The sequence below is a fragment of the Rutidosis leptorrhynchoides genome, chromosome 8 (genome assembly GCF_046630445.1).
Source record: "Rutidosis leptorrhynchoides isolate AG116_Rl617_1_P2 chromosome 8, CSIRO_AGI_Rlap_v1, whole genome shotgun sequence".
NCBI lineage: Eukaryota > Viridiplantae > Streptophyta > Magnoliopsida > Asterales > Asteraceae > Rutidosis > Rutidosis leptorrhynchoides.
In genome coordinates this window covers 223,400,447-223,412,402 of record NC_092340.1, presented here as the reverse complement: position 1 = coordinate 223,412,402, position 11,956 = coordinate 223,400,447, and the positions used below count along the sequence as shown (strand labels likewise).

At 35.6% G+C, this 11,956-nt stretch overlaps 1 protein-coding gene across 3 annotated transcripts; it reads right to left on the bottom strand.

The window, feature by feature from the left end:
• Positions 1-541: 541 nt before the first annotated feature.
• Positions 542-11,475, bottom strand: LOC139861542 (callose synthase 5-like). Of its 3 annotated transcripts, XM_071849975.1 has the most exons (39): positions 11,435-11,475; positions 11,219-11,315; positions 11,018-11,128; positions 10,794-10,922; positions 10,611-10,703; positions 10,398-10,489; positions 10,169-10,295; positions 9,862-9,999; positions 9,682-9,758; positions 9,531-9,609; positions 9,314-9,439; positions 9,124-9,238; positions 8,539-8,882; positions 8,390-8,442; positions 8,251-8,311; positions 8,087-8,168; positions 7,959-8,008; positions 7,764-7,850; positions 6,449-6,571; positions 6,271-6,361; positions 6,078-6,166; positions 5,833-5,993; positions 5,632-5,755; positions 5,450-5,544; positions 5,257-5,368; positions 5,006-5,157; positions 4,798-4,907; positions 4,578-4,703; positions 4,428-4,496; positions 4,138-4,327; positions 3,942-4,050; positions 3,617-3,852; positions 3,452-3,535; positions 3,252-3,364; positions 2,946-3,175; positions 2,055-2,852; positions 1,920-1,970; positions 1,643-1,828; positions 542-1,168 (listed from the first exon to the last, which is right to left on the bottom strand). In XM_071849975.1, the coding sequence occupies exons 1-39, from the start codon at positions 11,458-11,460 to the stop codon at positions 938-940; spliced, it is 5,367 nt and encodes a 1,788-aa protein (XP_071706076.1). In that variant the 5' UTR covers positions 11,461-11,475; the 3' UTR covers positions 542-937. The 3 variants fall into 3 exon arrangements, with proteins under 3 accessions (XP_071706076.1, XP_071706075.1, XP_071706074.1); XM_071849974.1 differs by lacking the exons at positions 10,794-10,922; positions 11,018-11,128; positions 11,219-11,315; positions 11,435-11,475 and having other exon boundaries at positions 2,079-2,852; positions 10,611-10,699; XM_071849973.1 differs by lacking the exons at positions 10,794-10,922; positions 11,018-11,128; positions 11,219-11,315; positions 11,435-11,475 and having other exon boundaries at positions 3,270-3,364; positions 10,611-10,699.
• Positions 11,476-11,956: the final 481 nt, after the last annotated feature.

The following is an 11,956-nucleotide window of genomic DNA, read 5'->3' as shown; positions in this document are numbered from 1 at the left end:
GTCAAGTACCTCGCGATGTAATCAACTGTTATGAATTATTTATAATCGATATGGACTTCGTCCGGATGGATTAGGACGGGTCTTCACATGCCACGTCTCAAGTGATGCCGTCTCTTGCCCTGTTTCTTTTCGACCAACGCTGTAGAAACGCCAACCAAGTGCCGGCCGATACCACCATCGACCGGAGACTCTTCTCCTCCACGTCGGAAGTGACGGGGTCACTTCCAACCGATACAACTGGTCTGAATGGCTTGAATCAATCAACATTCAACGCATTTGTTTCTGTCCTAATAACAACTGGTATTGAATCAATTAACATTTAACGTATTTGTTTCTGTCCTTCAGCTGAACCATTTTGAAACTATCTTAACCATTAAGCACCTAAATTTTTTTGATATGCTCTTTAATTTATATCAATAACACTTATTAACAACTATATTGTACTTTTTATTAAAGTCAAAGGTTAATAATGTAATTTTACATCATTCACATTATCCGTTCAAAATGATTATCAAACAAGTTATTTTCATTCAGAAACAACTTCATTTAGAACTTTTGAATCATTCAGATTATGAACCATTCAACACTAAATCATTCATTTTTATCAAATGCACCCTTAGATTAAAAAAAAGGACTCTGATTAAAGAGCAAAACTTCATTGATCCATTTTGCAGCAGTTACACTGTTAACAGTACATGGCAAAATTCATGATGTATACACCACACAATACCGCTTTTAAACAATGGGTGATCTGAATCTGGTCTATTGAATCGAAACACCACTACCTTCTTCCGTTTATCAATTCTTGAGCATTAAATTTTGATCCTCCATGTGTTATTGCTCATCATCTTAATATGCACACGGCTAATATCAATTAATTGAACATCATCAGTGTCTTCAACTTTGAGGTTTGATCTTCCATGTGTAACAATAACGATTACTTGTTTTTACTGCCACCAGCTAAAATATGTTGAATCTGCAGACCTCTGCTGAAAGCCTGGTTGAAAAGCAACCTAGTTTGAAAGTCATACACCATTGGGAACCATGCAAGAATAGCGACAGGGGTGAATATCACAATGCCCATTAAATACTCGTATCCTCTGCCTAGTGCTTTCACCGATCCCCACATGCCTAATGCCTTCACTGCCGGCCTGCAAGCTTGTGCTATCTGCATAATATATAAATTTAGCATGAATCAAGGACAAGGTTGCAAAGATCGCTACTCGGAAGTACTCGGTTGGGACTTTTGAGAAGTAATCGGCAACTCAGGGAGTAATCAGATTGGGCTATTTATACATTTAAGTAATAAATTTCAAAATTATACGTGTAAATATACAAGAAATTCATAAACATAAACATAAATGCTAATATAATTATCTAGAAACATAAGCATAATCTTCATTTGTTCAAAAACTCATGTTAAAATGTTGACCAATATTGACTCTAGCCGATTTCGATTGACTAAATCCGACTTTGACCAGCTAAATTCGATTTTGATCCTTTTATCTATGTTGACCAATTAATTACTCGGATTTGTAAACTCATATGTAATCGCCATTAATCGGGGAGTTTTACAACACTGTTAAAGGACGTTAAAGGGATATGGAAGACAAATAACAGAGAAAAGTATTTGAAACAATACCTGCAAGATTGCCCAGCCGGTTGGAAAGAAAGCTAGCAAGCTTGCAAAACAGTCACTGATCGTAAGACCAAAGAACTGAAACATCACCACAAGTGCGATAACAAATCCAACAAACATAAACAGTTTAAGAAGTCGAAACATCAACTGGAAATCTGCAATGAATTTCTTTCTACCCATCGATACAATCTGCAAAAGTAAATTATTCCATTACATCAATTTCTAATAACTAACTAAAAAACAGAAATGCTAGTTTGACCATGTTTTAACACTGACTGACCTTCAAGATGGCTATAACTACAACAATTACCAGCCAAGATAGAATATACACCTGCAAGAAAACAAGTCATTATTGGAAGTTTCTAAAGAAAATATTATCAATAGAAAAAAGTTTAACTGTTTTGATCGTGCTTACCAATATGCTTTTATCGTTTTGTACCACTTTAAGATGATAAACAATTCCGTATTGATAAATAAAGAATCTAAGAGCTAGAACTACTTCAATTAAACGTCCAAAAAAACCAGTCGATTTAAGATGTTCCTGTTCCTCATCCCACCACGATTCCCAGCTCTTGACAGCTGGCACACCGATACCGCCACGATTACTAATCCATCTCGACCAATCATCCCAATCCTCAACTATTTTCTGCCACTCGAATCCGGACGGGTTGAAAAGGAACGGAGCAAACAACCACGAAGCAACTAGAAACCACATCGACATGGTTAAAAACAAGTACACACGATCATCTGAAAACGCTGAACCGTACGCGTGATACGTAATGAGCAACATCATCAACTCCATCCCTTTGATAAAATGGCTTCGCGAGTACATTCTGTAGTTTTCGGCAAACTTCTCGTGTCTAACCACGAAACCGCGCCCTGTGGCTCGGTACCTGGCCCCACCATGTAAAATTGTTCGACCGAAATAATGTAGTTTTGTCCCGAGAGAAAAAGTGAAAAAGACGGCTGATAGTTGGAGGTTCATGATTATTAAGTCACCAAATGCTGTTCGGAATCCTCGTTCTAAACCGATTTCCATAATCATGGGCAACGCCATTAAAAGGCCGAGTTGAACTACAGATTGAGAAGCCATGGCAGCTTTCAGAGCCTTATCTCCTTTTAACTTTGCTGATTTCATTATTGCTTTTTCTAAACCGCTCAAGGCAAGATATAGTCTTCCGTACAAGAAAGCGTACACCGTAAGGGCTACCATCTGAAATTATTTGTATTTACCATAACTGTTAAAAGAATAAAAGGTATGTTAAAGTAGAATATGACATGCTTATATACGAAGAAATTTATTTACCATAGAGCTGACATAGAAGCCTGTTGTGGTATAGAAACAAGAAAGCATGCGGAAAAAATCGAAACGGTGACCTAGTCGGTAAATATCCCGACTCAAGGTTTGTTCGCCATTACCACATGCAACTTTTGCTTCAAAAAGTGAGATTTCGTTAAGGCCGACGTCTCTTCCTTTGCCAACTTGTATATATTCGTGGTGTGTTATATTACCACGTCTGAGTGTCGAGTTGAACCCTAAATGTCAACGTGTCTCCATAAGTTGTCATTAATTAAAACCAACTACTGTTCATAAATGCAACACAAAATTTACCAGCAAAGATGTCTTCACTTAGATTGATTCCTTTTGAAGCTTTGCTGATGCCACCTCGCGTGATGTGGAAAATTCTATCAAACACATCTGGATGCCCATAGTGGAACCGAACCCTAATAAAAAAAATGAATTCACATATATCATCATTTTGAGATATACTTAAGTAATATGTTACTATGTTAATAATAATAAGAACATACTTCAAAGGTCTTGCAAGAACTCGTTGGCCGATGGTGACAAAGCTCGTTTCTTGATTAGACATAAACCAAGCCAATGAGGAAACACTGTAGCAAGAATACAATGTAACGTATCAAATATGAGTCGATGGATTTAAAGCCAGATATGAAAATAAATCTTTATCGGACCTTCCTGTAAAGATATGCTCACGTACACCCAAGATCGTTGGGGGTCTCACTCCATGATCCTCATTAAACTCTTCTAGAAGGTTCCTCATTTTGAAAGCCTCTTCCAAATAGTTGTCCTGATTCATATCAATAGTCTGAAGAGCTTCGCCTCTTGTAAAAATTGTTGCATGGTTCTGATTCTCAGGCTTCCCTTCTCCTATTTTTGCATTACCAGGTAATCTTATCCTATATATTTCCTTCAACAGTGGCATAAAATACGCAGTCAGCACTAAAAAAACCTAACAACAAAAAATGATGAGTGAGAACTATCTATAGAATCAATCACCTGATCAAGATTGTCAACAGCTTTAATAAGCACAGAATAGACTTTCTGTGATTTTTCTCCTATTCTTTCTTCAACTTCATCGATATATGCTACACGAAGAGATGGATTGCTGTAAAACGAGAATCCGAAATATATCGGTTTAATTAATCAGCTATAGAATTTAGAAAATCAATGTTCTTGTTGATTAGAAACTTACTTAACCATCAAATTCAAAATATCTGTCGCACGACGATCTCCAGTGCGTTTCTGGTTACCATAGTTTTGACATGTGGCTACATAAGTGAATTTCATGTCAGCAATAGCCTCCAATTGAGCATATAACGATTTCTGACTTTTCTTTTCCTCCGTTGACGAGATATTAATAGCTTTGTAACCTTCTAGCATTTCTGATCGGTTCGTATATAGAGTGAGGGTCATAATATATCCAAGTAGATGTCAAAAAGAGAAAAAGATGCATACACGTAAAGCAAAAATATTTGTTCTTACGCTTTTCGTCAGCCAGGTCAAGGAAAGCCTGAAGCTTTAATGCCCTTCTGTAGTACATCATCCCTCTAACTAGAAAGCAAACATGTTTTTAGCAATAAAATAAAAATGACTGAAAGTTATTTCAGAAATAAAATAATAATTCACACGTACTTGTTCTGCAAAGCGTCTGTCCTCTTAAGGAGACCCAGTGACGTAGCTGTAAGATGTTTTCATCATTATTTAATATTTCAGAGTCGTCTTTACAGTTAATTCGCTCCATGAAATTCTCCCATTCATCTGAACAAGGTAAAATGAAAAAAAATATTAAACCATTTACACAAAATGTACTATAGTAAATACGAAATGAATAAAGCTTATAGATTATAAGAACCTGGAAAGATCTTTCGAAGGTAATATTTGATTGATATACCATCTTCATTCTCCATATCAAGGTCACCCTTTGAATAGACCGTCTCTTCACTATAATAAGGGGTCATCACACTGAAATTCAAAATTGTAGCACTTGAAAAGTTAAACATATTTCAAAACTATTATCATGTATACATATTCAACTACACGGAATCTTTTATTTATGTCACCTAAATGATAGCATTTTACGCACTCGAGGTGCACGTGGCATCTCCATGAACAATGAGTTTGTAAAGAACATGATTCTTCTTCGTGCTTCGAGGTTTCTAGGCACATCCATGGCAGATTCCTTTACTGTGAGAAGGAGATGAAGACGTTTTATCTGCGTAATGATATCAAAAAATGGTGATAACTTGCAATTGTAAATTATGATCGTTCACTTTTGTACATAATGCCTTAATTCAAAGGATACAAGCATTACCTGTTCTTCCCACTGAGATGTAACTGGAGGGGGATAGGCAATACTAGGTTTTGAATCGTCAGTTTTTTCAAATAGCTGTCTTCCAGAATCATGTCCAAGTTCTGCCAATTCACTGAAGTAAAACAAGTGTTAATCATTATTTTATTATATAAAATGTATTGTTGATCTAAAAAAAACACAAAAGACCACTAACCGAATTTCATTGACCATCATATCGCGGGTAACTACTTCTAACATGTCCTGAAGTAGCAAAACTACAGTGTTGTGCTTAGATTCATCAACGTTTTTCTGCAACATTAAATGTTTTCCATGTTAACTATGTTGACTAAGTTAACAGCTAGCCCGAATTAATCACCTTTTATATTAAGTACTCACCAACATTTCAACCAACTTCACAAACTTGTTGCATAGAGTAGGTAAAGAGCTCATTCTGAAGTTAGCAACAAAGGTGCTCTTTGATATCTTACTTTCAACTTCTTTGATTATAATGCCAATAATCCTGTCAACATAGAAAAATAATTGCAGCAGTCACAAAATAAAAGTTTAAATGCATATAACTTGGAATATTTAGAAAACCTTTGTTCAGTTTGGCCAACAACAACAGTATTGAGGACGCGTTTGAAGGTTTCATAGCATTCGATAACAGCACACTTCATATATTCATCGGCACATATACGTTTCCAGAGATCAGTATCCTTGTATTGGAATTGAGCTACCATGTCAAGTGCCACCGGGATCTTAAAACAGCAGAGGAAATCAGCCAAAGGATGCATTAAGCAGACAGATTGATGGTGACTGAAAATTGAAATTACTAAACTAACCTTGCTAGCAAGCAAAAATGGGGGCCACTGAACTACTCTAAGGCTAGGATCTGAAGAATATGGAACTAGTATCAGGTCCAGCTCCCTGTAATACCAAACTGCACATTTAAGTTTGGATTCTCATTTGATTAAAGCTGCATAGTGTAAGAAAAGTAATTAATAATCAATAAGTTACTAAAATAGCCTTTCCTGTCACTAATGAGATCTTCTTCACGGAAACTACATATAACTTCATTCCACAACTGAGAAAATTTTGCAGCCTCTGTCCGATTATTAGGTTTAACCTATTTGTGTGGAGAATAAGAATATCATTTTTCTCTCTTTTATTGGACAGAATCTTTGAACATAATAAGATACAAAAATAGGAGTACCTCAACAAAATGCTTAGAAAACGAAAATCCCTTCTTCTTAATTCTATCAGTAGGCACCAAATTGGCATTAAATGCACCGGGTATTGAATGGAAACGGGACCTTAGCATGACCAAAGTTCGTATCTGTGAAAAAAAACGGAAGTTTACAATGAGATACTCAAACATCATGTCATACAACAGACTGCATAAGATGATTCCATATCATAACAATAGGCAAGGTTGTAAAAGTCATGAGTCGGGGAGGAGTCGTTCCGGACCTTGGAGAGACGAGTCAGTCAAGTCGAGGACGAGTCGGGCGTTGACTAACGTTGACTTTTAGTAATAATTAAATTAAACATATATATATTACACATGTGGTAGGATCAAGAGGGAAGTAACCATTCGGGGGGAAGCGGGGGGAAGCAAAATTTTTTTTTTTTTTTTCGTTTTTTGAAAAAACTTTGTTCACGAACATTATAGATGAGATGAAAATATGAACATTTAGTAGAGACACTTTTTGATAAATGTTTTTATTTTGGCGGGAAAACGCTCGAAGAAGTAATATATAACAATTATCGTGTTTTTCGAGCGTATTTTGAGGTTTTAGCTATTGGGGTTTAGATATTAGGGTTTAGATATTAGGGTTTATAGGGTTTAGATATTAGGGTTTAGAAATTTAGGGTTTAGGGTTTAGATTTAGGGTTTAGATTTAGGATTTAGATTGAGTTTTTAACACGAACGGTTTAGAGTTTAGGGTTTGGTGTTTTGGGTTTATGGAATAAACCCAAAACACCAAACACCAAACCCTAAACCCTAAATCGGGCTAAATTTTACTTCACAAAACATGAAAAAAAAACGTTCATATTCATCACGAACAATATTATCTTGAATGTTATTTTTGTCGATCGTTTTCCCGCCTAAATAATAACATTCATCACGAGGTGTCTCTTCTAAATGTTCATATTTTCGTGTGATCTTGATGCCGGAAAAAAAAAAAATTTTGCTTCCCCCCGCTTCCCCCCGATTGGTTACTTCGCCATTGATCCTGCCCCTATTACACATAAATATATCAAACATAAATATTGCAAATCTAATTTTAAAAGATATAAAATTTTTGACCTAACTCAGACTTTGACCGACTGAAAGGGCAACCCGACTCGACTTGACTCGGCCCGACTTTGACCTACTTTGACCCGACCTTTTAGCGTTGACTGGCTTTTAAGGCAATATTGGGCGACTCGGGACGGGCTAGTCCCCAAACCGACGTGTCAGCCGACTCGACCAACTTCTACAACAGTGGCAATAGGAACATAAGAAGAAAGAGTAAATGCAGTACCTCTCCCAAACGATCAAAGGCTCCAATGACTCCACCACACAACGTTGAATATATGGCATACCATATTTGAGTGTCCATAAAATAAACCTGGGTACATAGAAATGGACAATCAAAATGAAGTTAGTGACAGAACAGGAGAACAATAACAACTATTTTGGAATAATATGAATAAAATCAAAACGAAAATTAACTAACCAATATAACAGGCGTCCAGAGTGAAACAACAGCTCCAATATTGTTTTTAGCTGGGGACACATAATAAATTTTGAATTGCAGAAGGATGTAAAAGAAAAAGGAAGTGAAATATAAAGTTCATAACATACCTTGAGGAAAGAACTCATGCCAACCATATTGAACGTTCCTGATTTGCATAATATCTTTGGTTGGCTTAACTAGTGGTTTTATCTATATATAAATGGAAAGATTAATATTACTCCAGCAATGATATTATCAAAAGATGTACAAAATTTAAAGATAGTGCAGATACCTGAATAAAAAAGCTAAAAGCAAATTTCGAACATAAAAGAAGCACCCAGAAGAGAGTATACCTGTTACAGCCTCGATATATTAATAAACTTCAGATAACTATCTAAGAAATAGTAAGCAGTAAAAAACTATATACATACTTTATAAGGGCAAATTGACTTTCATGCATTCCCCTCCCCACATAGATCCTAGGCTGTGGAATAAACCAGAAAGGACAAATACATCAGATTTTATGAATGAAGGGTAAAACTGGAAAGACAACAAGAATAATAATAGCAAAGTGTTATACGTGTGACCACCACAGAAAAAATCTAACAATAAGCCAATCAGAGTTCTCAATCCAACGTCGAACCATAGGGAATACGAACAAAGTTGCCGCAAGTAAATTTGGAAGCAAATATAAACCCACAGCCATAAGATATAGAGGAGGAATGCCTTTTAAATTATCAAGAAATGAAATATAGTTTTTGAGTTGCCCAAAGAGTAATGCATCAGGGTCAGCTTGTTGAGCGTAAAATAGTGGAAGAACAATACACCATCCGAGGCTACCAATAATCTTCAGAAAAAGCCTTAAAATATCAGTGATCCTCAAACGTCGAAAGCCGGGCGGGTTTAGTACAATGTCCAAGATACCTACACCAAATCACAGCACACATTTAAGCAATATAATAACTGAATGTCTGTTTCTGTTTCATTATTATATAGAATCTTTATACGGGTGTTTAGGATTGATCAATATATCAATATTAATTAGCTTTTGACAAAGTTATTAATCAACAATTAGACATTCCAAACCACTTTAGTGGACAAGATGAAAGATATACAAGGACCAGCGTAAGAATAAGTAATTAGAACACAAAAAAGGGCATTATACTTTGAAAGAAACGGAGGATGGCTGCTGTAATGAATATACTGGATATCTTATATAAGACATGTTTGTCAAAGATCTCTAATACTGAAGTATCATTCCATGCAATAATAACCAAAACCTGCACTTTAAACTAATAATTAACGCAAGGATATTTACAGCAGAAAGTTGTTTTCCAGTGTTATCTATTGCTTACTTGCAGAACCAGTATAAGAAATGTCCATAGGCGATCAAAACTTCGAAAGTTATGCCAAAATGAGCGTGTCTCAACAAAATACGACTTTCGCATGCTCGCAGTCTGTTGACGAGATGGTACCTTACCCTGGCATCAAACATACAAATGGATCTGAAAGGGAATCATTTAATCATTTCAAATTACCAGCATCTAGATAGGTACATAGATAGAAGTGAACCTTTGCTGTGTTACGCATGGATTTAAAAAATTCACCATCATTACGCATTGGCCAACCCAAAGAAAAACAATCCGGTGACCTATAACAAAAGATAGATTTACTTAGGCGATGATTCAGCACTTTAGACGGCGAAAGATATCACAAATCTCACCAAAAATATTCATTAAGATCATCATAATTGCACCAGTCAGAGTAAGGTGCCTTTCCGTTTCTGCTCCTCTTTGTTTCCTATAGCATATCGAAGAGCACCAAGACAGACAGTTAAAAATAATAATAACATTTATGATGAAGTCTAATTATATAAAGCTAATGAGTATAAAACATGTGTTACCTGATCTATAACTTGGTAAATTGGGGTTATAACTTTGCGGAGGAATGTCTCTTCTTCCCCACCATAAGAAGGCTTGATGTTTTCTCCAGTCACGACACTAACATTTCCGGTTAACAGTCCATGAAGTTCATATGCCATCTGAATGGATAGCAGAACATAGGTAGGCTCCCTGCCATATATACACGTTTTTTTTTTGACACAACATAGGTAGGCGAAGGATATTGAATTTTCTTCATAATGTATATATTAATATTAATTAATATTACCTAGCTTATGTTAATGAAAAATTGGGATAAACAATAGTTACATTGTGAAAGATGTAGCATAGGCATTCTGGCATAAAGCGTACGTTGGCCGCTTCGCCCCATATAAGAAGATATAGGCCCATGTAAAGCAGCTTTCTCTGTTGAATATCTTGTTTGTCTTTAGGAAGTCTGCATAGCGTTAACACGAATAACTAATTATTAATAAATTGCAGCTATCATCAACCATGGAAATCACTTAAAAAGAAACATAGTTAGTTGAGTACTACTCACATCATTCTGTGTTTCTTCCCCAAGTACTTGCACCAAGTTTTGTAATTTTTGAAAAGCTTTGTCATAACTCCATCGACAGCTCGATCATCAAGCTACATTATAGTCGTTTGAGAAGTTGAGTATTCAGATATGATACGTCTTCTTGAGAAAAATGGGAATTGATTAAAAAAAAAAAAAAAAAAATGGGACCTAAGCTTTATAAGGAGCACATGCCTTGTCAGCGGGGTCGGGCTTAGGCATAAGCCTTGCTTGAGGATGAGCGAGTTGCAATATCAAATGCTCCCTCTGGTTTCTAACATTATCTTTCTAGAAACATATTTAAAAGTATGTTAAAACGATAACATCCAAATAGACAGTGCCATTTAAAAATAGAATTAACCTGCAAAAGCAACATGCCTGAAACCCAAACGTTCCATTTAGCCAATCAAGAAGATCCAACTGTCCAGATCTCTGCTGTTGTGGATCAACTGAAGTAGGCCAATTCAAACCCTCTGTGTTCCGAAGTGCAGACACCGCTGCCTTAATCTACATAATAATTCAGAAATAAAAGTAACTTAAGTAAACTAAAACCATCATATTTCAGAAAAATTCAAAGGAACAAAATGTGTGAGACCTACTACCTCATCAAACTGCATAATACACTGTGACTCTCCAGCAGAATCAAGTGGCAAAATGTTGTAAGGCGCGTATATAACCTGTTTTGCCTCAATATCTTTGGCTGATTCAATGATCTATAAACAAAAACTATCACAAATGTTATATTAATTTCATTACGAATCACAAACTAACTCGTTCAGTGTATAACCGAAAGCACAACTAACATCAGCAGGAACTTCTTCAGCCTTTTCAGACTTGTTAACTGAGCACAAAACTTTAAACAACACTCCGGCCACCTGGTACGCTTTCCCCAATTGAGCTCTGAAAATCAAAACGACATCAATCAACATTAATTTAATATTGATATATAAAAGTTACGAATCAATCTTCTTTCTGTTATGATCAAATTTAAAATTCCTCAAGTGTTTAATGAAATTTACCTATCCTCGCCTTGATCAAGTGCCATAACATATTTCTCATAATATTGTTTGTAGTAGCTTTCGATTTCGCGCGCATCTGTCTTTTTCGCACGAGCTGCAAGACTTGATTCATTTTCCTAATCATCAACCACACTCGGAGTTTCAGTAAATCGTGTTCAAAATTAGGGTTTTAATGTGTTGATAGGAGTAGCAGAAGTACACAATTTCGAAATAATGAACCAAAATGGCCAAGTAGTATAATAAATTAATAATTTCCGTTTTTTTTTTTTTTTTTTTTTTTAACGATTTTGTGCTTCCGAAAATCTCCCTCTTAAGTGTTAAAGTCTCAGCTTAAAAACAAATTTTTAAGTATTATATTATCAACTATGAAATGACCCGTGGAAGTAAGGGATTGTTTAAACGAAATAGTTTAATTATATGTATTAAGTGAATGTAAATGTTAAAATTATTTAGTTTAATAACCCGTGAGACTACAGATTTCGACTAAGAAACTTGTCGTTGTTATCGATTTTCAGATTCTTA

What these genes read in the sequence shown, in the direction of transcription:
- LOC139861542 (XM_071849975.1), bottom strand. Translation starts at nt 11,460, where the DNA reads ATGGCACTTGATCAAGGCGAGGATAG. An exon ending in CTTTTAGCTTTTTTATTCAG is followed by an intron (nt 8,169 to 8,250) that starts GTATCTGCACTA and finishes ATTTATATATAG; the next exon opens with ATAAAACCACTAGTTAAGCC. An exon ending in TGAAGTTGGTTGAAATGTTG is followed by an intron (nt 5,545 to 5,631) that starts GTGAGTACTTAA and finishes TTAATGTTGCAG; the next exon opens with AAAAACGTTGATGAATCTAA.